Source organism: Lepidochelys kempii, chromosome 10 (assembly GCF_965140265.1).
Source record: "Lepidochelys kempii isolate rLepKem1 chromosome 10, rLepKem1.hap2, whole genome shotgun sequence".
Classification (NCBI taxonomy): domain Eukaryota; kingdom Metazoa; phylum Chordata; order Testudines; family Cheloniidae; genus Lepidochelys; species Lepidochelys kempii.
This window is the reverse complement of record NC_133265.1, coordinates 2,371,280-2,398,987: the sequence shown is the minus strand read 5'-3', so window position 1 is coordinate 2,398,987 and position 27,708 is coordinate 2,371,280. Positions and strand designations below refer to the sequence as shown.

The window sequence follows — 27,708 nt, the reverse complement described above, 5'->3', positions numbered from 1 at the left end:
CATTGTTACTACAAATAACATAAGTGATTATTCCTCACAGAGCCACCCTCTCCCATCACAGAGCGTCATGACTGATTCCTACATGCTGTAGAAGACATACAATATCAGATTATTCCTGGACTATTAATACATTCAAGTGAGGATATACTAAAGCAGCATCTTGATACTCTTACATGCTGCCCTTGAAGAGTGGTATCATTCTGCGACTGGGTAATAAATTATCTGTACCACAGGAATTCAAAAGCCCTACAATGCAAAATCCTCCCGTTCATTAGAGATCTCACACCACTGGCTGTATTTGAGATTCACATTTTGGCCCCTGCCTTCATCATCTGGGAAAAGTCCCTTTGGATCTGTGTGGGAGGGGGGAGACGCACCCAGATCAATGGGACCAAAGAGAGCTTGGATTTTGCACAGCCTACGTTAGAATCATTCTCTTAAGGCTGACATTAGCTTTTGGGTATCTGAGTGGTGAGAGTTATTTTAAGTATCTATTTGAGGAAGTGCTCTTTATCTTATGAAACTTATATTTTAGAATACTTTCCTCTTCCGCAGCAAATTCAGTGCTCTTTACAATCATTAATAAATTAAGTCTCACACTCTGTGAGTTATGGCAGTGTCCTTTAATAGCTGCTGGAAGCTGAGTCTCAGAAGGTAAGTGACTTTCACAAGGTCATAGAATCATAGAATCATAGAATATCAGGGTTGGAAGGGACCCCAGAAGGTCATCTAGTCCAACCCCCTGCTCAAAGCAGGACCAATTCCCAGTTAAATCATCCCAGCCAGGGCTTTGTCAAGCCTGACCTTAAAAACCTCTAAGGAAGGAGATTCTACCACCTCCCTAGGTAACGCATTCCAGTGTTTCACCACCCTCTTAGTGAAAAAGTTTTTCCTAATATCCAATCTAAACCTCCCCCACTGCAACTTGAGACCATTACTCCTCGTTCTGTCATCTGCTACCATTGAGAACAGTCTAGAGCCATCCTCTTTGGAACCCCCTTTCAGGTAGTTGAAAGCAGCTATCAAATCCCCCCTCATTCTTCTCTTCTGCAGGCTAAACAATCCCAGCTCCCTCAGCCTCTCCTCATAACTCATGTGTTCCAGTCCCCTAATCATTTTTGTTGCCCTTCGCTGGACTCTCTCCAATTTATCCACATCCTTCTTGAAGTGTGGGGCCCAAAACTGGACACAGTACTCCAGATGAGGCCTCACCAATGTCGAATAGAGGGGAACGATCACATCCCTCGATCTGCTCGCTATGCCCCTACTTATACATCCCAAAATGCCATTGGCCTTCTTGGCAACAAGGGCACACTGCTGACTCATATCCAGCTTCTCGTCCACTGTCACCCCTAGGTCCTTTTCTGCAGAACTGCTGCCTAGCCATTCGGTCCCTAGTCTGTAGCTGTGCATTGGGTTCTTCCGTCCTAAGTGCAGGACCCTGCACTTATCCTTATTGAACCTCATCAGATTCCTTTTGGCCCAATCTTCCAATTGGTCTAGGTCCTTCTGTATCCTATCCCTCCCCTCCAGCGTATCTACCACTCCTCCCAGTTTAGTATCATCCGCAAATTTGCTGAGAGTGCAATCCACACCATCCTCCAGATCATTTATGAAGATATTGAATAAAACCGGCCCCAGGACCGACCCTTGGGGCACTCCACTTGATACCGGCTGCCAACTAGACATGGAGCCATTGATCACTACCCGTTGAGCCCGACAATTTAGCCAGCTTTCTACCCACCTTATAGTGCATTCATCCAGCCCATACTTCCTTAACTTGCTGACAAGAATACTATGGGAGACCGTGTCAAAAGCTTTGCTAAAGTCAAGAAACAATACATCCACTGCTTTCCCTTCATCCACAGAACCAGTAATCTCATCATAAAAGGCGATTAGATTAGTCAGGCATGACCTTCCCTTGGTGAATCCATGCTGGCTGTTCCTGATCACTTTCCTCTCATGCAAGTGCTTCAGGATTGATTCTTTGAGGACCTGCTCCATGATTTTTCCAGGGACTGAGGTGAGGCTGACTGGCCTGTAGTTCCCAGGATCTTCCTTCTTCCCTTTTTTAAAGATTGGCACTACATTAGCCTTTTTCCAGTCATCCGGGACTTCCCCGGTTCGCCACGAGTTTTCAAAGATAATGGCCAGTGGCTCTGCAATCACAGCCGCCAATTCCTTCAGCACTCTCGGATGCAACTCGTCCGGCCCCATGGACTTGTGCACGTCCAGCTTTTCTAAATAGTCCCTAACCACCTCTATCTCCACAGAGGGCTGGCCATCTCTTCCGCATTTTGTGATGCTCAGCGCAGCAGTCTGGGAGCTGACCTTGTTAGTGAAAACAGAGGCAAAAAAAGCATTGAGTACATTAGCTTTTTCCACATCCTCTGTCACTAGGTTGCCTCCCTCATTCAGTAAGGGGCCCACACATTCCTTGGCTTTCTTCTTGTTGCCAACATACCTGAAGAAACCCTTCTTGTTACTCTTGACATCTCTGGCTAGCTGCAGCTCCAGGTGCGATTTGGCCCTCCTGATAACATTCCTACATGCCCGAGCAATATTTTTATACTCTTCCCTGGTCATATGTCCAACCTTCCACTTCTTGTAAGCTTCTTTTTTATGTTTAAGATCCGCTAGGATTTCACCATTAAGCCAAGTTGGTCGCCTGCCATATTTACTATTCTTTCGACTCATCGGGATGGTTTGTCCCTGTAACCTCAACAGGGATTCCTTGAAATACAGCCAGCTCTCCTGGACTCCTTTCCCCTTCAAGTTAGTCCCCCAGGGGATCCTGGCCATCCGTTCCCTGAGGGAGTCGAAGTCTGCTTTCCTGAAGTCCAGGGTCTGTATCCTGCTGCTTACCTTTGTTCCCTGCGTCAGGATCCTGAACTCAACCAACTCATGGTCACTGCCTCCCAGATTCCCATCCACTTTTGCTTCCCCCACTAATTCTACCCGGTTTGTGAGCAGCAGGTCAAGAAAAGCACCCCCCCTAGTTGGCTCCTCTAGCACTTGCGCCAGGAAATTGTCCCCTACGCTTTCCAAAAACTTCCTGGATTGTCTATGCACCGCTGTATTGCTCTCCCAGCAGATATCAGGAAAATTAAAGTCACCCATGAGAATCAGGGCATGCGATCTAGTAGCTTCCGTGAGCTGCCGGAAGAAAGCCTCATCCACCTCATCCCCCTGGTCCGGTGGTCTATAGCAGACTCCCACCACTACATCACTCTTGTTGCACACACTTCTAAACTTAATCCAGAGACACTCAGGTTTTTCTGCAGTTTCGTACCGGAGCTCTGAGCAGTCATACTGCTCCCTTACATACAGTGCTACTCCCCCACCTTTTCTGCCCTGCCTGTCCTTCCTGAACAGTTTATAACCATCCATGACAGTACTCCAGTCATATGAGTTATCCCACCAAGTCTCTGTTATTCCGATCACGTCATAGTTCCTTGACATCACCAGGACCTCCAGTTCTCCCTGCTTGTTTCCAAGGCTTTGTGCATTTGTATATAAGCACTTGAGATAACCTGTTGATCGCCCCTCATTGCCAGTATGAGGCAGGAGCCCTCCCCTCACAGACATTCCTGCCTGTGCTTCCTCCCGGTATCCCGCTTTCCCACTTACCTCAGGGCTTTGGTCTCCTTCCCCCGGTGAACCTAGTTTAAAACCCTCCTCACTAGGTTAGCCAGCCTGCTGGCAAAGATGCTCTTCCCTCTCTTCGTAAGATGGAGCCCGTCTCTACCCAGCACTCCTCCTTCATGGAACACCATCCCATGGTCAAAGAAACCAAAGCCTTCTCTCCGACACCATCTGCGTAGCCATTCGTTGACTTCCACGATTCGACGCTCCCTACCTAGGCCTTTTCCTTCCACGGGGAGGATGGACGAGAACACCACTTGCGCCTCCAACTCCTTTATTCTTCTTCCTAGAGCCACATAGTCCGCAGTGATCCGCTCAAGGTCATTCTTGGCAGTATCATTGGTGCCCACGTGGAGAAGCAGGAAGGGGTAGCGATCCGAGGGCTTGATGAGTCTCGGCAGTCTCTCCGTCACATCACGAATCTTAGCCCCTGGCAAGCAGCAGACTTCTCGGTTTTCCCGGTCAGGGCGGCAGATAGATGACTCAGTCCCCCGGAGGAGAGAGTCCCCGACCACCACCACCCGCCTTCTCCTCTTGGGGGTGGTGGTCGTGGAACCCCCAACCTCAGGACAGCGCATCTCATGCCTTCCAACCAGCGGAGTCTCCTTCTGCTTTCTCGCCCCAGACATATCATCTGGTCCACTCTCCGCAACGATACCTGTGGAGAGAACATGAAAGCGGTTAGTTACCTGTGTCTGTGTTACTGGAACCCGGACATTCCGCTTACCTCTTCTGGAGGTCACATGTTGCCAAGCTTCTTCACTGGTCTCTTGGCTCCTCTGTGCAACCTGCTCTATATCTGTAGAGCTTTGTGCCCCTAGAAGCCTATCCTGAGTTTCGTGCAGGAAATCCTCAGTTTCCCGTATGCAACGCAGGGTTGTTATCTGTTGCTCCAGACCTTCAATCTTCTCTTCCAATATGGAGACCAGCTTGCACTTTGTACAGACAAAGTCGCTTCTGTCCTGTGGAAGAAAGACAAACATGGCACATCCAGTGCAGGTCACAACAGCTGAACCCCCCCCTTCCATATCACCTTCCTACTATGAGCTTCCTCAGAGCAGTTTGCAAGACGTAAGCCTCACTGGGCTCCCTCCAGGCGAACTCCCAGGCAAACTCCTGCTGTGTGCTGCTCTGCTGTCCCCGCTGCTCAGCTGGTTCTCCGCCGCTCAGCTGGTTCGCGAAGCTCTGGCTATTTTTAAACAGCCAGGCTTCCCTGTCGCAAACAAACAGACACCCTACTGCCCGCCCCCTGCAGGCTAGCAGCCAATCAGACACTCACTCAGGCTCTCACACTGCCCCCCCAGCAAACACACGCTCGGATACTTCCTCAGCAAGCAAACAAACACAGACTCGGATACTTACCAGTCCCAGGCAAACTCCTGCTGTGTGCTGCTCTGCTGTCCCTGCTGCTCAGCTGGTTCTCCGCCGCTCAGCTGGTTCGCGAAGCTCTGGCTATTTTTAAAGGTCCTACAAGTCCATGCCACAAGCAGGAACAGAATCCAGGAGTAGTGACTTGTGGTCTTGTGTTTTAATTGTTAACCCATGTTGCCTGCCTAAAGGCAAAGAAACTTTGCTGTAGAATGTCTATCCAGCCTGGGACAGTCACAGGAGGTAATTAGTTCCAAAACACCTGCTGTAGTATGTGTAACTGTTCCACAAACCTGCTCTAGCTCCATGTCTGATTCTCCGTCATTCAAGAACTCACCAGACTACTATCCCTTTGAACTCCTGCAACACACAGTATTGCTGGTGCAGAAGAAAACAATTTGGTGCAGACTAAAAACAGTGTGTATTATTATTGTACAGTAATGCAAAATGAAATGGCCCAAGTCTGCAAGTAATCTAGCTGTATTAGATAGTGGTGCTATGGAATAAGTCATTAAATAGCCATTGCTTATAAAGAGATTTATCTGCAATAGACAGGGGCGTAAGAGAGTCTGAACAAATACGGGCAGCAATCCTAACAACCGGAGTGGACCATCTGGGCCGAGTTGTATGTGCATCCTCCACCTGGACCTAGCTAGACCTCCTCCTTCATCTATGCTACTAAACATACATGCTCTGTTGGGACCAACCTCCTCTTTCAGGGCTTGACACCTCGCTGGCAGCCACGCCTTACCATTGTGCTGCACAGTGTTGTGTGGTGTAAAGACTCCACGGGGGGGGGGGGGGGGGAAGAGTCCCAGAGCCCAGGCTCCAGCCCAAAATGTCTATGCTGCAATTTGATAGCCCCGCAAGCCCTAGTCAGCTGACACCAGCCAGCTGTGGGTGTTTTATTGCAATGTAGACATACCCTGAGAACCTGAGCCAAAGTCTATTGAAGTCAATGGAAAAATTCAAGCCTTGAAAGCAATTCTAAAATAACTCTGATCACTGAAGACTGGGCAGTGCAGACTGGAGGAAGCTGCAAAAAGGAAAAGAACAATGAACACATCCATGTGATATTTCTTTGGAAGTGTAATGGAACCCTGATAAATAAATAAAGATTGAAAACGTCTATTGCAGTGCACCACTTAGGAGACCAGGGGACGTGAGGAAGGAATAATTGGCTGGATGCAGAGTGAAATTTAGGCTCAGCAATTCCATTTTACTGCTGGCAGCTTTCCCAAATGCAGACCAGGAGAAGCAAGTTGGGCCAGCTTTAAAACACAGGGCAATTCTTTTTCTCTTTTATTATTTTTTTGCAGATTTAAAGGATAGGATTAAATTTTCATTTAATAACCCCTATTGCCTGCTCTCCCGACTCTGATCACCCTGTGTAACGGTGATAAAGCTGGAAATGCAAGTGAAGCCTGGAGGCTAGGCTGTGAATATTCTTTTCCTGAGCACAGATCTAATGGCTGTTTGTTATTGCGGCCTGTGAAATAGGCACTGGCTGTTTAATCGCGAGTCCTACGATGAGATTTTGCTCTTTTTGGCTGCATTCCAGCTCTTGCTGGAGCAGAAGCCAAATCCTTTTTGTTTGCAACTTCAAAATCTGTCATACTCTTTTTCTCTTCCTGGTTAAGGATCCTACAAAGACTGAAGTAATCCTTGCTTATGCAAGAAGTCCAGTTGACTTCACTGGGACTGCTTGTGTGAGTAAGAAATAAATTACTGGTATAAGTAAAGATTGTCTGATCAGTCCCTTTATGATAAGCCCTTAGCACAGGGCTAAGACCATTTAAAAATGCTCCAAACATAAATACTGTAAATAAAAGCTCTATAGTGATCTGAGAAAGGAGAGTTCTTGTAGAGTAAGACACAGTCTCTGTGTGTTAACAAGAAGATTGTTTCCCCCTGTCTGTCAGATCAGCTAATTTGGATTATTTAAATCAAGTGCAATTTTGAAAACAATCTGTTTTGCTCATGACAGCTTCTTCATTCTGTGTAATGATGCTGAATGTAACAAGCGGCAAAGGGTTATTGACTGCAAATTCACCACATTCCCAGGCCTGCACTTCTCACATTGACTTATAAAAGGAGCCTCTCGCTTTATTTTCCCCAGACATTAGGCAGAAAGTATTTTCTAACATGTCGGCTTTACAACTTCACACTAAAGCCCTCATTTTGTATGAAGACTTGACAGCAAATTGCAGATAAAGGGAAGGGTGGGGGGAGTAGGAAACATTGAAATGGTGCCCGCTTGTTTTTAACTATTTTTAGTCAGAACATTTCTTTATCTTCTGCATTTTTCTTTCTTTCCCTTTTATTTTTGTTGTTGGTTGCATTATGTGAACATCCTAATTAAGGAGAAAGTTACACTGGTAGTTCCAGAAGGAATGAACTATGTGTCTCCATCAGGATGTCAGGTCACACTCAATAGGTGTGGGTGGCAGCTGACTTGCAATGCTAGGCAGGGGCTAGGAAAAAGGTGTGTGGAGGGATCGGTGACCAAAAGGCCACATTTAATTAATGGTGAAAGTGTAACATTAAATGATCCACACTGGGCAACTGCCTGAACTCACTAGGCAGGATTTGCACCCTTGGATGGAAGTTCCCATTATTAGTAACTGTTTGTAGTACTGTAGTGCCTAGGAGGCCTAGTCGTCCTAGGGGCCCATGGGCATCACATTAGCTCTCCTCCAGTCACATGGTACAGAAACTGATTTAAGCGATAGGTTATGTAGCACAGTTAGCAGTTCTGCAATTTCAAATTAGGAAACCATTGTGAAAGGGATAGATAATATGACAGACGATATCATAATGCCCCTATATAAATCCACGGTATTCCCACACCTTGAATACTGCATGCAGCTCTGGTTGCCCTATTTCTAAAAAGATACATTACAATTGGAAAAGGTCCAGAAAATGGCCAAGGATATGGAATAGCTTCCATCTTAAGAAAGATTAAAAAGACTCTGACTGTTCAGCTCAGGAAAGAGATGACTAAGAGGGAATGAGTTGGGGGTCTATACAATCATGACCGGTGTGGAGAAAGCGAATAGAGATGTGTCATTACCCCTTCACACAACACAAGAACCTGGGGTCACCATATGAAATTAATAGGCAGTAGGTTTAAACAAATATGAGGAAGTCCTCCTTACACGACAGACAATTAACCTGTGGAATTCGTTGCCAGCGGATGTTGTGAAGGCCAAAACTATAACTGGGTTCAAAATAAGAATTAGATAAGTTCACGGAGGATAGGTCCCTTCATTGCTAGTAGCCAAGATGGTCAGGGACACAACCTCATGCTACAGGTGTCCCTAACCCTCTGACTGTGAGAAGCTGCGACTGGACAACAGGGGATGGATCGCTCAATAACTGCTCTGTTCTGTTCATTCCCTCTGAAGCACCTGGCACCAGCCACTGTTGAAAGAGAGGATACTGGGCTAGACGGATCAATATGGCCGTTCTTATGAAACTAAGGACAGATGGCAAATACTGAGTAGAACTGACCCTAAATACAATCTAACCTGACATCCTTGCTCTTACAATCTTCTTGGGGTCCAAAACAAAAGAAAGCATTAAGGAAACCCAGAATACCTGGCCTGTCTCTTGCTAAGCCTGCACCAGCCCTTTGGTTGGAGTAGCAGCAGCAGAATTACTTTGGGAAAAAATTCCTCATGGAGTTCCTCTGCACCTAACCCAGATATCTCTGCAAGGAAGGAGGTAGAAGATCTGGCCCATTGTGGATATGGGCTAGTGTTGGGCCTGTGCTGCCCTGCCATCCATGATCCACAATCACTCCCCTCATTATGGCCGAATTGATGAAATCCTGTATTCAGCGCAGAAGTCCTACCGGTATGATGCTCAGCATCCTATTTTGGCTTTGTCCACATCATTGGCAAGATGTGAAACAAGATGAAATACATAGAGTACATGTCGACTTGGTACTGTTTGCATCCTGTTGCCATACAGTGCCTATGAATACTGCCACAATAGGTGGCACTGCTTTTTGGCAGGTGAATTCTCACCTCCTTGCACTTCCCCCTGAAGAGACTCCCTACTCGAGGGTTGTCATCTAGCTTGAATTTTGCAGTGCTGTTACATGGCCAGTTTGCTGGTATTTTAAAACTGCAAAATTGGCTCTCTGAGTTGCAGGGAAATGAGACTTTGGAATTGGAAGATCTGGGATCAGAACATGTGGGGGAGGGGGGATGATACAGGGTTAGTTAGTGGAGTAGATAGGTCCACTGAAGCCTTGGTATTTAGGGATTGAATGGAAGCAATTGCTGAATAGCAGACCACTTCCTGGGAGCACGTGTATGCATAAAATTAGAGCAGAGTCTAAAATAATTGAGAAACCTACAGACCTTGACTATGATTTTTATTGACAGTGCCCTGATTCAGTTAACAACAAGCCATAACTAGAGTGCATAATATATTTGTTAACCTTCCCAACTGAAAACAGACATAGCAGCAGTTCTATTGCATCAAATACTATCCCTTTCAAGAGTGGATGAAATGGGAGTGTGGGGAATGAGGCATAGTAACAGGAAGTGGAACAGAAATGTCAACAAAGAATGGCTTCTAGTTACACAGCTTTACACATAAATAACTCCCAAACAGCTTTTATATATGAGGAAAAATTAATCTCAAAGGAGATTTCACTTAGAAGCTTCAAAGCTACTGTTAGTAACAAAGAAATTGATTTTAAGGTTGCCATTGCCTATTGAAGTAAGAGAAACATGACACAATCTCTTTGTGTGTGTGTGTTTTCCAGCTGCACAATAATCCAAGTTATATTATTTAGCATGTAGGAACAGGATGAAAAGGACCCTTTATTATCTATGCTGCTTTGTTGTAAATGCTTGGCTTTAATAACATAAGGTTTCCCTAGCAGCAATATATTGCACCCATTCATTCTACCAGCAAGACAGGCTGTATTCCAGCAGATGTCTGAGGACAATTGGGGGTCAAAATATGTGTGACGGTCAGCTTGCTCGCTAGTCCAGGTGAGTCAGATTTTTGATAGGTGACTAAAATAGCTGTAATTTTTTCATTAGTACCAGTGATAAGGTTAAAAGCCAAATTAAGAGATTTTGCAGCTGGGCTGGTAAATGTTCATGACAGTTTTGCAAAAGGTTTTTCCCTAACCAACAAACCACCTACCTGCCTTCATTCTTTTTTCTCACAATCTCCTATGATAGCACAAATGAAACCCTGTGCTTATTTCCATGTTAACGGTAGAAGAGTTTAGAAAAAAATTAAATTCCTGAATAGCACTGAAGGCATGTACAAGAATAATTGTTTCCTTGAACAGTAACTGTTCAAACTCCTAGGCTAGTTTGAAGTAATGCTTCAGAGCTAAATGCAGGAACTGCTGATAAGCAACCATCTGGGTGACAGGCTTATTATGCACCAGAATACTCCAGCAGTGGTGCAGGACACCATATAGAGTAGGCTACTATCACCTATCAAAAATCTGACTCACCTGGACTAGCGAGCAAGCTAATATACACCTTAGATTGCTCAAAGTGAATTTTAAACATTGAAAAAAATGTCCCCAGAATCCACTTCTGCTGTGATGTCTATAGAAAATCAGTCAGTTAATGCTGGGTAGATAAGGCTAGTTGGCAAAAACTTTATAATATTTTTAATTGTAATTTTATATATAGATATATAAAAACTAAATATATTTGATGGTATTGCTCTTCCCCATCATCCATATATCACTTGTCTTTCTGGGCCCTGAACCTAGGAGATATTATGTGTGAATGGATCTCTGAAACCTACGGAGCTCCTACCCATTTGGGGTCTGCTTGCAAAGAATCACTTGTACGATCAGGGCCCTCAATTATAATCCATTTGGGGAAGGGAAACTATCTTCCTATGTGTTTGTACAATGGGCCTCTAGGCAGTACAGTAATGGAATATAAATATTAAATCACAATAAATCAGTTTCCTGCTGTTATTTATGCTCTTTGTTTCCTTCCTATGTTTTCTGGGCTTGGATGATGAAAATCAAATCATTCCTGATTTTTTTTAATAGTCAGTTTCATTTTCAGATTCTCACTGCTTCGATATTCTGGGTTAAAAACACAGCAGGACAATGTTATTTGCACCAAAAAAAAGGGGTGTGTGTGTGCGATAACATGATGCCTTTGAGAATGCAATCAAAAATTGCACTGCACTGCAAACTTCTGATTTGCTATCCACTATAACCCCAATCCTCTCTTGGCATTAATGTTTTCCAGTTCTCTCCCTCCCTTTATTCCCCTTAATCCCTTTGACTGGCTTCATTTGCCTAAACTCATTTTTGAGGTAACTCTATTCAAGTCAGTGCAATTAAACTTGGATGAATTTGGCCATATTTTTTTTGCATTCTTTATTTTCCACATCCAAGCCCCAGATGACTCTGTATTCTTATTTGGACTATTATTTATTTAAGTATGTTTTTCACTTATTGAGGTTCATGCCCAGAGTGTGCTCGGTACTCTCCAAACAGTAAAGAAGATATAGTCCCTCTCCCAGGAACCCACAATCTAAAGACTGACAAAAAGATGGGGGAAAGCTATGTAATACATTAGTAGCATGGACAAGGGGGTGCTTGGCTATGTCTTAGTAATACTAAATTAACACTTTTTTTTATATTAGTCCCAATTACTCTTCAAACATATCAGTCAGTACGTTGACTCCCCATTCTTTGTTGCATCTAACATAAGCTGGTTGTTATCACCTTCAAGGCCCTCATGCTCTATCCCCACTCTACTTCTCTCTCATTAACTATCAGGATGCCTCTGGATGGCTGATGATGTCATCCTCCATCACTCTCTTGTTAAATTTTCAAATAAGCAACTCTATGCTTTCTTCCACACTGCACCTCTTTCTTGGAAGGAGCTCCCTATGATCAGCCACAAAGCTACTGCATTATTCTTCAAAACTCTCCTTCTCCATGATGCCTATAAAAAACTTGACAATGGATAGGCTGCTTATGGGGGGAGACCACTGTTTATCAGCCTGATAAACAGTGGTCTCATTTCCCCATCTGTCCGTTTATTCTTGTTTTATACTTAGATGGTAAACTCTTTAGGACAGGGACCATCTTTTTGTTTGTACATGACAAACCTGGTCCATGATAAGGGCTCCCAGGTGCTGCAGTAATATAAATAAATAATGTCAGTAGTAAGATTTGTGGCAGAAAAGTCTTTAGGAATGAATTGAATGCAGAGAGAGTAGTGGACAGTGGCCGTGATGGTGAGCTTCCTTTTTTTTCCATTTTTAGTACAATATTTTTTTACCTCCTATTTTAATTAGCAGTCTCTTAACACATTAACTCCTTCTTCCTTACATTCTTCATTTTTAGAGGGATTGCAGACTATTGGCTTACTTCTGATGCTTACCTAGTAAGTTAATACTGATTCCTCAAAATGTGTGTTCTTTTGCTGTGTTGTATACAGAGCTGAGCACACTGACACTGCCCAGAAAATAAAATAATAATGGTCAGAAAAATTACTTTATGAAAATGGTGTGTTGTTACTCTCCTAGCTACTTGCTTTGCATCTTCCTAGGTTGCTCAGGGAAGTGACAGTCTCTCTCTCTATGATATTGGTGAGACATGGATTGAAATTCTGTTCAATTCCAGTCACTTAAGTAACCTAATGATGTTGAGAAATTAGATCAAAACTACTCACATGGTGGCTGAAGGAACGGACTTATTAAGAATGACTTTCCCTGTCCATGTTGACTGCCATGGTGGCACTTGTGGTTCCATTACAGAGTTACCATATTTTATACTATCTTTTGGGGGTGGAGTTTGTCTATTGCAATATCGAGATGATTGTGTTGTGTCTCAAAGGTATCTCAGGGCAGTTTTATTGTCTTGCTGGATGCAGGACACAAGACAGTTCCCATTCAAAACTGGGACTGGTGCATTGAATAAGTTCCATAGGTCTGGTGCTGCTGGGGTTCAGGCAGCTATCATGTTCTTTATGTATATAAATAAGGAGGTCTTTCATGGTGGGGGGTTCATGCCCCAGGGATGGATTTCTTACATCACCACACAGAGCATGCATCACCCTATAAATAGGCAGAATTAGATTTTTTAAAATATAATTTCAACATATACTATTTGTTTATTTTAAGTATTCTTTTATATTTATCTATTTAATTTTTCACAGTTGCAGGAAATTAGCGGGATCAGACAATAATTATTTAATGACAGTAGATACTGAGATTTAAAAAGTTAAAGCTTTAAAACCCTTAACACACAAAGTGTCAACATAAGAACGGCCATACTAGGACAGACCAATAGTCCATCTAGACCAGTATCCTGTCTTCTGACAGAGGGCTGGTGCCAGATACTTCAAAGAGAATGAACAGAATGGAGCAATTATCGAGTGATCTATCCCTTGTTGTCCAATCCCAGCTTCTGGCATCAGAGGCTTAGGGACACCTACAGCATGAGGTTGTGTCCCTGACCATCTTGGCTACTAGCCATTGAGGGACTTATCCTCCATGAACTTATCTAATTTTTTTTTTTTCAACAGAGTTATATTTTTGGCCTTTACAACATCCCCTGACAACAAGTTTCACAGGTTGATGGTGCGTTGTGTGAAGAAATATGGCCTTATGTTTGTTTTAAACCTGCGGCCTATTAATTTCAGATGGTGACCCATGGTTCTTGTGTTATGAGATAAATGATTCTTCCTTATTCTTTTTCTCCACACCATTCATGATTTCATAGATTTATATCTCCCCTTAGTCATCTCTCTTCTAAGCTGAACAGTCCCAGCCTCTTTATGGAAGTATGTCCTCATAGAGAAGCTGTTTTATACACTTAATCATTTTTGTTGCCCTTTTCTTAATTCTACATCACATCAAAATATACAGGAAATATTCTTAAATCAAACTCTTACAAGTTTTCAAGAAGCATTTTTTTTTACTTTATCTGTAAATTATGATTACTGTTGATGAAAATATTTTTTCACTGTTTTGTCTGTGTGGTGAAATTGACATTTACTCACGTTTATGGGGGAGAAAAATCTAATTCTTCCACGCCTACCTGTAAAGTAGCAGTTCAAGTCACAGATGGGGGGGGAGGGGTTGTACTGTAGAGCTCACACTGTAAGGGTGGGTTGTAATCTCACCATGAAAGATGGGGTCTCTGTGGTCCTGTCTATATGGGCGAGGATTTGCTGGTACAGACAGTAGGGCTTTTGCTGGCATGGCAGCAAGGGCGGGTACAAAGAACTGGCAGGCAGGGGTTAGATTTTTTTCACACTCCTAACCTGCAGCATGAAGGGGCAGTGAGTTATATTGGCCTGTAGTACCCGTGCTCCAGCAAATTCAGGGCCCAGGGGCCTGGCTCCACCAATGTTCAGGGCCAGGTCTCTCCCCTGGCCCCGCCTGTTGCCCCCCGCCCATCACCCCCCGCACCTGCTTGCTGCCCCCATGCACCTCCCCCGGAGCGTCCCTGCCTGCGCCCTGGGCAGCGGGCAATGGACCCACCACTCCCTCGCCGGCCACGCCCGGCTACAAAAGGGAGCGGCGCTGGCGGCAGGCTGGGCTGGTGGCACAGCCGCTGCCTGCGGGGAGAGGAGGCACACACGTGATGGCAGCCCCCCCTCCCTCTGGCACCCACAAGGGATGCGACGGGGCTTGCTGGACCTCAGAGGGGTCTGGCCCCTAGGAGCACGTGCAATGACAGTGCCAGGGGAGTGTCCTGCTGGGGGGACTGTGTAGTCTGCCTCTCTGGCCCCAGCCCCGTGGCAGCCTGCCTCCACCCCAAACTCATCCCCTGCCCAACCCCAGAGCCCGCACCCCAACCTTCTGCCCCGGCCCTGAGCCCCTCGCACACCCCAAACCCCTCGCCCCCGGCCCTCACCCCCCCACACGCACACGCCCCGGCCCTGAGCCCCGCCCACACCCCAAACCCCTCGTCCCCGGCCCTCACCCCCCCCCACGCACACGCCCCGGCCCTGAGCCCCTCGCACACCCCAAACCCCTCGTCTCCGGCCCTCACCCCCCCCACGCACACGCCCCGGCCCTGAGCCCCTCGCACACCCCAAACCCCTCATCCCCGGCCCTCACCCCCCCCCCCACGCACACACACACGCCCCGGCCCTGAGCCCCTCGCACACCCCAAACCCCTCGTCCCCGGCCCTCACCCCCCCCCACGCACACGCCCCGGCCCTGAGCCCCTCGCACACCCCAAACCCCTCGTCCCCGGCCCTCACCCCCCCCCACGCACACGCCCCGGCCCTGAGCCCCTCCCACACCCCAAACCCCTCGTCCCCGGCCCTCACCCCCCCCCACGCGCACACGCCCCGGCCCTGAGCCCCTCGCACACCCCAAACCCCTCGTCCCCGGCCCTCACACACCCCCCACGCACACGCCCCGGCCCTGAGCCCCTCGCACACCCCAAACCCCTCGTCCCCGGCCCTCACCCCCCCCCACGCACACGCCCCGGCCCTGAGCCCCGCCCACACCCCAAACCCCTCGTCCCCGGCCCTCACCCCCCCCCACGCGCACACGCCCCGGCCCTGAGCCCCGCCCACACCCCAAACCCCTCGTCCCCGGCCCTCACCCCCCCCACGCACACGCCCCGGCCCTGAGCCCCGCCCACACCCCAAACCCCTCGTCCCCGGCCCTCACCCCCCCCCGGCCCTGAGCCCCTCGCACACCCCAAACCCCTCGTCCCCGGCCCTCACCCCCCACCACGCACACGCCCCGGCCCTGAGCCCCGCCCACACCCCAAACCACTTGCCCCACCCCATTAATTGTGGTACACGCGCCAACAAGCGGGGGGGGGGCGAACTTAGACCCGTTCTGGGTGCCACCAAAAATTACACGCACCCGCCGGCCCTGGGCATGAGGCCAGCAAACCCTTCACTGTAGCCCCGGGCTGCGCTGGCAGGGACGCCGGGGCAGGCGGTTGTGGGACGCTCCTCAAGGGTCGTGTCGGGGGAGCCGGGGAAGGAGGGTCCTGGCCGGGGTTTTCTTTCTCTCGGGGACGGGGGCCTCCTGCTTTCCGTTCTCCTCGGCGGCTGGGGGCGCTCGTGCTGAGGTCCAGGGGGTGTCTCTTTGCGGCGCATCCTTCGCCATGCGCGGACGGGGGGAGGGGCGGTCTCTGCCCTCCGGGTTGCTAGGGGGTTGCTAGGGCGCCATGTTGGGGGATGCTGGTTGCCCCGGAAGTGGTGTTTCCGGCGGGATTTCTCTTCCGGTGCGGCGGGCCAGTGCCGGACCCGGCCAAGTTAGGAGGGAGGCAGGAAATGGCGGCGACGCTGCTGCAGCAGCTGCCGGGCCCCCGAGCTCCACTGTGCCGGGCCCAGGCCGCCTAGAGAGCCGCCGCGCCAGCGCCGGGCCCGGGCCGGACTCCGAGCACTTTACATACATGAGGTGATAGGCAGGGAAGTGTGAAGGGCGCGGAGCGGGGGGACGCCGGGATGGGGGGCGCGGAGCGGGGGGGAGGGGGAGGAGCTGGGATGGGGGGCCGGGAGGCGCGGAGCGGGGGGCGCCGGAATGGGGGGCGGGGAGCTGGGATGGGGGGCCGGGAGGCATGGGGGGTGGGGAGCTGGGATGGGGGGCGGGGAACTGGGATGGGGGCCCTGGGATGGGGGGGAGCGGAGCCGGGATTGGGGGGCCGGGAGGCGCGGAGCCGGGATTGGGGGGCCGGGAGGCGGGGGGTGCCGCGAAGGGAGGCTCGGAGCGGGGGGCGCCGGGATGGGGGCCGGGAGGCGCGGAGCTGGGATGGGGGGCGCCGGGATGGGGGGGAGCGGAGTTGGGATGGGGGGCCGGGAGGCATGGGGGGCGGGGAACTGGGATGGGGGCCCTGGGATGTGGGGGAGCGGAGCCGGGATGGGGGGGCCGGGAGGCGCGGAGCTGGGATGGGGGGGAGCGGAGCCGGGATGGGGGGGCCGGGAGGCGCGGAGCCGGGATGGGGGGGAGCGGAGCCGGGATGGGGGGGCCGGGAGGCGCGGAGCTGGGATGGGGGGGAGCGGAGCCGGGATGGGGGGGCCGGGAGGCGCGGAGCTGGGATGGGGGGGAGCGGAGCCGGGATGGGGGGGCCGGGAGGCGCGGAGCTGGGATGGGGGGGAGCGGAGCCGGGATGGGGGGGCCGGGAGGCGCGGAGCTGGGATGGGGGGGAGCGGAGCCGGGATGGGGGGGCCGGGAGGCGCGGAGCTGGGATGGGGGGGAGCGGAGCCGGGATGGGGGGGCCGGGAGGCGCGGAGCCGGGATGGGGGGGAGCGGAGCCGGGATGGGGGGGCCGGGAGGCGCGGAGCCGGGATGGGGGGGAGCGGAGCCGGGATGGGGGGGAGCGGAGCCGGGATGGGGGGGCCGGGAGGCGGGGGGTGCCGCGAAGGGAGGCTCGGAGCGGGGGGCGCCGGGATGGGGGCCGGGAGGCTCGGAGCGGGGGGCGCCGGGATGGGGGCCGGGAGGCGCGGAGCTGGGATGGGGGGCGCCGGGATGGGGGGGAGCGGAGTTTGGATGGGGGGCTGGGAGGGCCGCGAAGGGAGGCTCGGAGCGGGAGGCGCCGGGATGGGGAGGAGCCGGGGGGGAGCGGGGGGCGCTGAGGGAGCCCCATGCCGGGCAGGGACGGGGGCAGGTGGGTGATGCGGCCCTTTGGCCGGGCGGTCCTGGAGGGTGGCTGCCGCCCGGCTCTGCCTCCTGGCCCCGCGAGTCCCGCCCTGGGCTGGGCTGGGCTGCACGGCGGGTGCCCTCGGGCTGCGCTGGTGTTAGTTTCAGGTAACACGTCCCTGCTGCCGCTGGGGCCTGGGTGTAACTTGGTTAAAACCATTCGAGTCTCTGCAGCTAGGGCCTCAGAAGGGCTTCCCGGCCGACCGACATGTGGCTGTGGTGGGGCAGGGGAGCGTTCTTCTTCGCCCCAACTCAGCCGTCCGCCGGTGCCTGGCTCGCCGCCTCCAGAAGCGGTTCTGTGCCTTGGTGATTTATTATCCTCACACGCTAAACAAGTGCTGTGGAAGTTTAAAGAAGAATGGCTCTTGGGTTTCTGTGGGATAAAAGGTTTCAGAGTAACAGCCGTGTTAGTCTGCCTTTGCAAAAAGAAAAGGAGGACTTGTGGCACCTTAGAGACTAACCCATTTATTTGAGCATGAGCTTTCCTGCTCACGAAAGCTCATGCTCAAATAAATGGGTTAGTCTCTAAGGTGCCACAAGTCCTCCTTTTCTTTTTGTGGGATAAAATGCGTCCGATACTCCCCAAGACTGGAGCCGGTCACTGTGTTTGGGGTTTAATCTCCTGCCCAGGGTCTGGTTTTCCACTGTGTTGGAGGTTTGATCTCCTGTGTTCCTAGGTCATTATTGTCTGTCCATAATTCAAAGTCAGGTCTCTGTGTAGCATACTGCTCATACCTTGCCTTCTATTTCTTTTTCAGTTAACAAGGTTAAGCACAGTTTTTCCTCATCCCTTTTTCATGGAAAAGACACTATTTTTGTGGCTTAACAAATGGTTTTAAGGAAGTGTGAGGAAAAATAGATTAATTGGTGTCTGTATGTTTTGCTCCATCCCTGTTCTCCCTTCATCCTGAGATAAAAACCTATGGATATCAGTATTCAGAGATCATTGCTAGCCTCTCCCCCATGAGGAACCAACACATGAGGATCAGTGTGTCTTTCAAACCCATCCCAATTATATTTCTTCTGCTCTTCTGTTGACATGGTAACCAACGTCCCTTTCTGTTACAGAGAATTGGAAGCTAAAGCTACCAAAGAAGTTGAAAGAAAACTAAGCAGGTAAGACATGCGTTTGAATTTACTTCTCTGATTCCAGGACAGGGTGGGCCTAGAGTTTGTGTAGTTATTTTTCTCCTCTTCATGGAAACCTTTATATGGAGCCTTAATTTTATGTTAGTTGCTAGAAAAATTGTTGGATTAAAAGTGTAGCTCTCTAGTAGATAGTGAAACCTTTCCATTGTTTCATCTGAAAATAATGTTTGCAAAGGTAAACTTCAGTGAAGTCTGCTGCTGCAAATGCCTGACTATAATAATTGTATGCAGCATTGTAGCCGTTTTATCTGACGATATTAGAAAAACAAGATGAGTGAGATAATCTTTTATTGGACCAACTTCTGTTGGTGAGAGAGACAAGCTTTCAGCCTTACCCAGAGCTCTTCTGTGTGAATTTGGTCCAGTAAAGATCTATTACATCATCCAAGTTGTGTGTCTGACTATAAACCTGTGACTTTCTAGATAATTAACTATGTAATAATTACATATTGAATCTTATGGTAAAAACCGTATAAATGGAAAATGTCCCATTGCAAAATTTTTTGTACTGCTTCAGATCTCTTGTTTAATATATAGAAATATCAGGGTTGGAAGGGACCTCAGGAGGTCATCTAGTCCAAAGCCCTGCTCAAAGCAGGACCAATCCCCAATTTTTGCCCCAGATCCCTAAATGGCCCCCTCAAGGATTGAACTCACAACCCTGGGTGTAGCAGGACAATGCTCAAACCACTGAGCTATCCCTTCCCCCAGGGGTGCGTGGCAGGGCCTGGGCCAGCCCCCGTGGGGGTGGGGAGGGAGCGTCACCCAGCCCCCAGCTCTGCTCCAGTCCTGCCCTCAGCTGCGTCCCCCAGCTCCAGTGCCCGGCGCCATCCCCAACCTCAGTGTGGCTCTGTTCCTGGCTTGGGGCCGAGGCTAGGGTAAGGCCAGGAGCAGAGCCACACCTGGCCAAAGGCCTGGCTGCCGGCCCCCACCGCAGCCCAGCTGCGGCTCCACTCCTGTTCCTGCCCACCTAGAGTGACCAGACAGCAAGTGTGAAAAATCGGGCCGGGGGCTGGGGGTAATAGACACCTATATAAGAAAATACCCTGAATATCAGGACAGTCCCTATAAAATCAGGACATCTTGTCAGCCTACACCCACCCACAGCTGCAACCCCAGCTTCTGCCCCCTTACCCCTATCCACCCACCAGCCCCTTCCAGATGTGGCCCCATTCCCGGCCCAGCAGGGGTGCGTGGACCAGGGTAAGGGGGCACCCTCCAAAAAGTTTGGATACCACTGGTCTTCACATTCACACCACACAAACCACCTACTCAGTGTGGTTTGCAGAGAAGGAAGCAAAGCATTCAGAAGTAAAACGAAACACCACCATTCTTTATTCTAGACCCAGCCTTCCGCAAGGCATGGAGCAGCCAGCAACCCCAGCTGGTTGGTTCTGGTTTTATGCCTGATCCTATCTTCAATTTCCTGACCCAGAGTGAAAGGCCTAAATGAAAGATACTAACTGGTCATTGCAAATGCAGATGATTGGCCTTAATAAGATGCCGCCTTCCCTTCTCCTTTTTCTGCCACCTGCTCCACCAGGGTTAGCTGCCGGCTCAGTCTCCGTGTCCTTACAGTTGATGTATCTTATGACTGTTAAAACAAACTTTGTATTTGTGAATACTGTAAGCACAATACCCAGATGTACAGATACTCTTTTCTTAACCTACGTATTATATAATTTTAACATTAGCTTTAATTAAAAAAAAAAAATCTTTCTCTTCCACTTTAAGTTGTTGCCACTAGGAGTGAACACGTGAATGCAGGATTTTGTTTTCAATCCTGTCTAGTCAGGTGGTTTTTTGTTGTCAAGGCACTAGCCTTGCCCTTGAATTTTGCATAAAATGCATCTTACTAGGTAACTACTGGTTACTTGTGTTCTTCATATCAAAGAGTGAAGGCATTGAATCTGCCATTAGTGATTTTTGTGTCCTAATGTGTTGGAAGGCCTAAGGAATGGGAATTCCAATGCCAGCTACTTAGTTTATAGAAATATGAAGTATATACAAGTATTATATATTTCACTTTTGTGTTCAAGATGTCATTTCTTACATATGTCTTGTTCTGGCATGATGATATTCTTGAAAATTCTTAGAATGTTCTTTGTACTTTTTTGTCTTCTGCGTTTTTTTTCTTCTTTGTTTTTCCTTTTTCTGTCCCCTGGAGATTCAGGTAGACCCAAAAGAGGCTTTTGCTTGGCAAGGCTGAAAGTTTTAAAATTCAGCCAAAACCTGAGTGCATCTGCTAGAATGAAGTGTTAATTTCGTATGCTTTGTTGTTTAGTGCATGTAGTTCACCTTCAAGTATCAGTTTTCTTTTTATAACATTGTGAAAGCTGAAGAGCTTTCTAATTCCTTAATATACCTCCTCTTTGTAATGTGTGTTCAGGAGCTGGCATTTTGCATTTCTTGTTAAATATTACTGTATTGAGGGAGATGATATAAATTGGAAGCTAAGGTACAGCTTATGTAAAAGCCTTAAGACAAAACTAGCTTTGAATTCTTACACAAGATATTTCAGGGTCATTGTCAAATGGAGCCCACTTGAAGGGAATGATTCTAAAGTTACAGAAATACATAAATTGTGTTTTTTGTCAAGTAAAGTTTAATCCCGCATGATAGCCATAGTGTGAGAGTATAAGATACAATTTTTCGACTACACTGGAACAGCTTTAAGCATTCTAAAGTGGATTTTCAAGTTAGTATTTAAATATCAGTTGTCTTCAGCTGAAGCTTTTAATGTTACTCATCAAATCTGTACTTCAATCATGAAGGGAGTTTCATCACACACACTACATAGCCTGGATACAAATTTAGTATATGACACATTTTAACTTTACTTAGTAGGTCACACAATCACTTCTATGTTTGCTATGCAAGGTTATTTGTCAAGAGGACTATTTCTTAGCAAAACATTCTTGAATTTCACTATGTAAGATTTGAGTGAACACACTATGGTCCAGTCCACATAAGAAAAGGTAGATGCAGCTTCTGGCAAAAATGTGCTTTTGCTGGCATAGCTTATAACAATTCCCCAAACAAACTAAGTTGTATTGCCCTAATGGTGTCAACACTAAGGCTTTTATCAGTATAAAAATGACACACATCACTCCCCTGTCGGGAGAGATAATATTGGCAAAAGATTCTTGTTCAGACCTGGCTTTAATAAAAGATGTTTAATGAATTGACTCCATAGTATGTTTGAGTCCTGTAATTAATTTAAATGGATGCCAAATACAATTACTTAAGAATCACAATGAAGTGTTAAGCTTCAACATGAACTAATAGTAAACAAGTTTTAGTTAATTTATGTCAAATGGCTGTTTTTATATTGCTACTATTTTACTTATTAGATGTATTTTACTACCTTTACTTGATCATTACATAATTCTGGCAAGTCTCACTCTGAGACATGGGGGTCTGGGTACCAGGAAATGTACGATGCTTTTATTGTTTTAGAGTTCATTTTAGATTGTTATGAAACCTGATCTTCTCTCTCCATTTTCTTAGAACTTTGTGGGAGCCTTTGTTTTCAGATTGTTGCTCAGTCCTTTGGCAGTGTTTGAATTAAATTCCCTTATGAGTATTCAAAATTTTTAATTTTCCATCTTCTTCTTTCTTGGGCTTTGGCAAATCACTGAAACATTCAGTCCAGTCTGTTTTTGGCCTACACACAGTAATTTAAGTGATACTAATAAATGAATACTTGAGATATATTTGTTTTAAAAGTGAACATTCTACCTACTGTGGGAGCTTCAGTTGGTAATGAGGTCTCTGATCTCTCACCTCATTTTGAAGGTATTTTTAGTAAGTTTTCGGTACTGGAAAACTTATGTGGCTTATAATGGTTTGTAAGATTGTCACAGGAATTGCTGAAAGTGGCTGTACAAAAAAAGTAGAGGATAAAAAACCTGAATGAAATGAAGAGGAGGAGAGGTGTCGAGGCTAGAATCTATGTAGGTAAGAGACTGGAGTTGCTGCTGCTTGTCTCTTCCTGCACCCTGAAGATACAGGAGGTGGCTAGAAGGATGGATAAGTGAGGTGGTAAAGATTTCATAGTCGGAGCTGGAAGAGGAGTATAGAGTACTCCGTAGAGAGGAATGAAAAGAGGTCCAGAAAGGAAATTTTAATTGTTAGATGTCACTCCCATCTGCTTTAAAAATCTCAACATTTCAATAACTGCTATTCTGTTGTTAACAGTGGTCCACTTTTTAACACAAATTAGGTCATTTCATTTTTTTGGTAAGTAATGCCCATCCCGCAAACACCTCATATTATTGGTTTCAGAGTAGCAGCTGTGTTAGTCTGTATTCGCTAAGGCGTACTAGTCTCTAAGGTGCCACAAGTACTCCTTTTCTTTTTACCTCATATTATTGTGGTGTTTGTCCCTATTGGCAAAGCCTCTCTAAGTTTAAAAGCCAGCTGTTTAAAAAATTCTTATGTAAAAGTTTCTTATTGGCTGGAATCAAGTTAAAATACCAAACCTACATTTTTGGAATGGAATGTTCCGAATGGAAGCCTGCATTCTCCATTTCAGGATTTGCTCCCTTATGCTATATCTGACTGTCCTCCACGTTCCCCATTAAGACACATTTCTTCCTTGAAGTCTGTGAACTTTAGTCCTCCATTTTAAAGACAGAGTATCTGTTTTAAAACATGGAGCTAATTAGAAGTTTGGTGCCTCTCAACCGCAGGTGCATTTGTTTGTTACTTAGTCTCCATTCTTTTTGATGTTTTGTCTGTGCAGGCCCCCATCCGGCAAGCACTTATGCACATGCTTAACTTTAAGCACATGAGCAGTCATGTTGAAGTCAGTGACGCTGTCTTTGGCAAAAATGATGTGTTTTTTCAGTCATGTTAGTTTAACATGATAGGAAAGTCCTCTTAACGCTGGCAGGCTAATACAAGGATAGAAGATATTGTGTTTTAACAAGCATTAAGAGAGCTTTCCAGCCATTTGGCCGAGCTTGTAAAGGCATTATGTTCAGATTGATGGCATTTCTCTGATCTGTAATGTGATAACTTTTGAAAGCTGCATCTGATCAATTCCAAAATTTCAGGGAATGGTCTTGACATCAATGGCTAGAACCCTATTAATTTAGGAGGAAATGAGGAACACATGGAGCACTTGCCTTCGGTTTAGCACTTCTGCAGCTTCAAGCACCTCTGCAATTGTCTATAGATCAAACAACTGGTTGATGGCACCCATTAACGTATTCCAGCAGAATATTCCATCTCATACCTGCCCATCCTGACAATTTAACATGCTGACTGATTTACCTCTCAGACAGATGATGGTGGGTGGAGAATAGGGAGCTGCACACAGTCAGGAATGGGGGTGCGCAGAGCCACTGCTATGGGGAGAAAATGGGGGACCCTGTCATGGGAGGATGTGGAAATGGAGGATCACACAGAACCCCTGGCAGGGAGACACTGGAGAGAGTTGCAAGGAGCCCCAGAAATAGAGGTGGATGAGAAGGTGGCATGCAGGGAGTTTGTGGGGTGGAATGGAGGAATTCAAGGAGCCTCTGGCATGTGTGATAACGAGGCTCACAGAGCTACAAAGTGTGTGAGCCAGCTCTTGGGCATTGATATTGCTTTACAGGCAGGATAACGGTATATTTTTGCTGATGCTAATTTATTGAAACTTACTGCATCCTGCTGGTCCAGCCTGAATGATAACCGTGACTCAGGGAATCAAAATTTGGACTGTCGTAGGTAGCCTTTTTTTAATATAGAGATAAGATCTCTATTTACAGTCTGCACAACCTCTTCAAAATGTTTAGTCTTGGGATTAAATGCCATACATTAGCATTCCATCATATAAGCTGTAGTTCATGTTTTGAATTACTCTGATTAGCATATCAATTTGCTACACATTTTATTGTTTTGTATGGGGTTATTAAACTTCACCCATTATTCAATATGTTCAACACTGTCTGATATATTGTTGAACAGGTAATGTGCAACGGAACATTTTGCAACATCTGTGTGTTGTTAATTGGAAGACTACGACCCTAAAATCTAGAATGGAGGAGTTTAATCTTTGTAAAATCAGAAACTGTTAAGGAGTGAGCGCTTATGTAAATAAATGGTTCATATGAAATCAATAGGGTGGTGGACACTATATGTCAGATATTCAAGATACCTTACAATTCTTCTAATTTAGGAAATCACCATGGATTCTAATGGGAAGTGATGTTTTATTTCCCAAGTCATCTTGTGGAACTGAGAATGCGGGTTAAATGGCTTGAAATAAATCGGCAGCATTTTTAACTAGAAACAAGAATTTTATTCTTGGAAACAAAAACAAACTAAAAAGCAAAATTACAGCAGGTAATTCACAAAGCATTCGTCCCTCTATCTGTATTTCCATTCCAAAGATTGCAGTTGGAACAACTTCTGGTCTATACTAGTTGCAACCATATCCTGGTTCTGGGACAGTGGGTGTTTTTTATCCAAATCAGCTATCCCATCAGACTTGGTCCAAAGGCATTATGCTAAATCCCTACTCTGAGCCTTAAGGTATGTCTACAAAGCAATATAAAAACCTGCAGTAGTGAGTCTCAGAGCCCAGGTCAGCTGACTCAGGCTCAGAGGACTCAGGCTGCGGGATTGAAAATAGCAGTGTAGACGTTCTGGCTCGGGCTAGAACCCAGACTCTGAAACCGCATGATTGGGGAGGTCTCAGAGCCTGGGCTCTAGCCCAAGACAGGATATCTACACTGCTCTTTTTAGGCCTGTAGCCCAAGCCCTCTGATACAGAGTCAATTGACTCAAGCTCTGAGACTCGTCACCACATGTCTTTTATTGCAGTATCATCATACTTTTAGACTCTAGCAAATAAGAGCAACCAACCATGGTTTTCTCATCCACTCTAGAGAAAATAAATGAAAGAGGGAGGCTGACCAAAAAAAGGAAAGACATTGGCAATGAGGTGAATGGTTAGCTATTTCTGTTAATTAAAAAAAGTCCTCATAATACCCTGGCTTCCATTTGGCAGCTTGAGAAGGATGTGATGGAGTAAAGGGAACCTCCCACTTGCCCTGTTCCAGGAGCTTCGCTTTTACTACCCTCACAGGCAAAATGATTAACATGGCTACAATGAGCATAGTTGTTCTCAGGCCACAAGTAAATGTCTAAATGTCCCTGGAAAGTAACTTTTTTTCTTGTACTGTTACTAAACTAGGGAAGGAATAATGTATCCCTTCACATGGACAGGAGATGCAGTACTTTCTTTTTTGGCACTGCTGCAGTAAAATTGCAGTATTCCACAGAGAAAGGATGGTTTGATGGTTAAGGCACTGGACTGCGATTCACGAGAGTTGGGTTCAGTTCCTGGATCTCCTACAGATTTTCTGTCTGACCATGGACTAGTGAATTAATCTCTCGGTGCCTCAGTTCTTTGTCTGTTAAATGGGAGTATCAGTCCCTTATTCACACAAGGAGTCTGTCTTGTCTATTTGGATTGTAAACTCTTTAAGGCAGGGACAGTCTGTTATGTATTTTGTAGAGCTGCTAACACAATGGGGTACCAGGTGCTGTTGTAAGACTAATATTCCAGAACTCTGGCGCACGCATGCCGATGTTGTTAATGTTTAAGGAGCACGTAGGCAAATTCTGCATCTGAGAAATGGGAAAGAACAATGTTTGGTAAATGGACAGCTTTTGTAGAGAAAATAATTAAATTTTCAAGTTTCTGAGGAGTTATTTCTCAGTATTGAGAATTTAAAGCAAAATAAATCAAAAACTAAGTAGCTGATCTTTATTTACAGGATTCTTAACATCTGCATTGAAATATTTATAGGTTTCATGATTAGCTATAGTTGCTGTCTTACAACTAACTTTCTTACCAAACCTTTGACTTTATTTACATATATATATGCAAAGATTGTCACTTATTTACAGTATCTTATGAGTGTTTTAACTCTTCACCTGATATGCAAAATTGCAGTTCTTTGAATTGTCAAAGAATCTTTCAATTTAGGACCATAGCTTTGGTTTGTTTGTTTTTGGGTTTTTTTTATTGGTTTTTGTTTTGTTAAATCTAGTGTGACTTTGTGTGCCATGTGGTTCTTTGGGGTTTTTGATCGGGGTGTTTTTCTTTTGTGGGTGTTGAAGTAAGCTGTTCTTAAGCAAAATAAGTGCATGTTATGTGTAAGTTTCTTTTAGTTATGAACACATTTTACGTGCTGTAGGAAAAATGATCACTTTTGAGCAGAGTGATGAAGAGTGGCATTTTTGTTGCTGAAAGATAAAATTACACTGTATTTCAGAAGTTTAAAATGGAATAACCCTCCCATAAACATTGAAACGCTAGATCAGAATGTGTAAATATAGGAGAAATATCCAGAATATAAGGTCTAAATAATGTGAGTGATTAGACATCAAAAATTCCAAATTTATGGTTGGATATAGGTTTTATGTATATGCTAAATGTCCGTTACACAAACGATTTCCCTTTAACAGTAAAGGGTCTTGGAATTTAGATCCACTTAAAGTGCGGTCAGCTTACAAATAGTACTTATGCCTGAAAATGTCACATCTACTGTCATGAGTTGCACCTCAGATTATTATAACTGAAAAGATTAAAGAGGGAAAAGTTCTTTTCAGTTTGCTTTGTAACTTGTCACAAGAAACCTGAGAGTAGATTTGAAAGCACTTATGTATAGTCACTTTCACTGTTTCCCCTTTTGTTTATAGATATTTCACACAATAACGGGGTGGGGAAGAGAGAGCCACAGTTTCAGAAATGTGATTGCACAGTCCAAAAAAGTGTCTGGGGACTCAGCTGGCCAGTGTAGTTCTTCATTTTCATTTTTTCTTTAAATTACCGTAATTAGATTTCAAGTTGACAGCATTATTGTTTCATATGAAAATATCACACCTCCTGAGTGTCCAATTGTGTGA

General features: G+C 46.5%; 1 protein-coding gene across 1 annotated transcript in view; it reads left to right on the top strand.

Annotated features, from left to right (window-relative positions):
* The window catches only part of TNRC6A (trinucleotide repeat containing adaptor 6A), a 175,055-nt gene that overhangs the window by 78,967 nt on the left and 68,380 nt on the right, over window positions 1-27,708 (top strand). Inside the window, exon 3 of the mRNA XM_073361630.1 lies at window positions 18,718-18,765. Within this exon, the coding sequence (XP_073217731.1) occupies window positions 18,718-18,765 (48 nt within the window). The remainder of the gene's footprint in view (window positions 1-18,717; window positions 18,766-27,708) is intronic.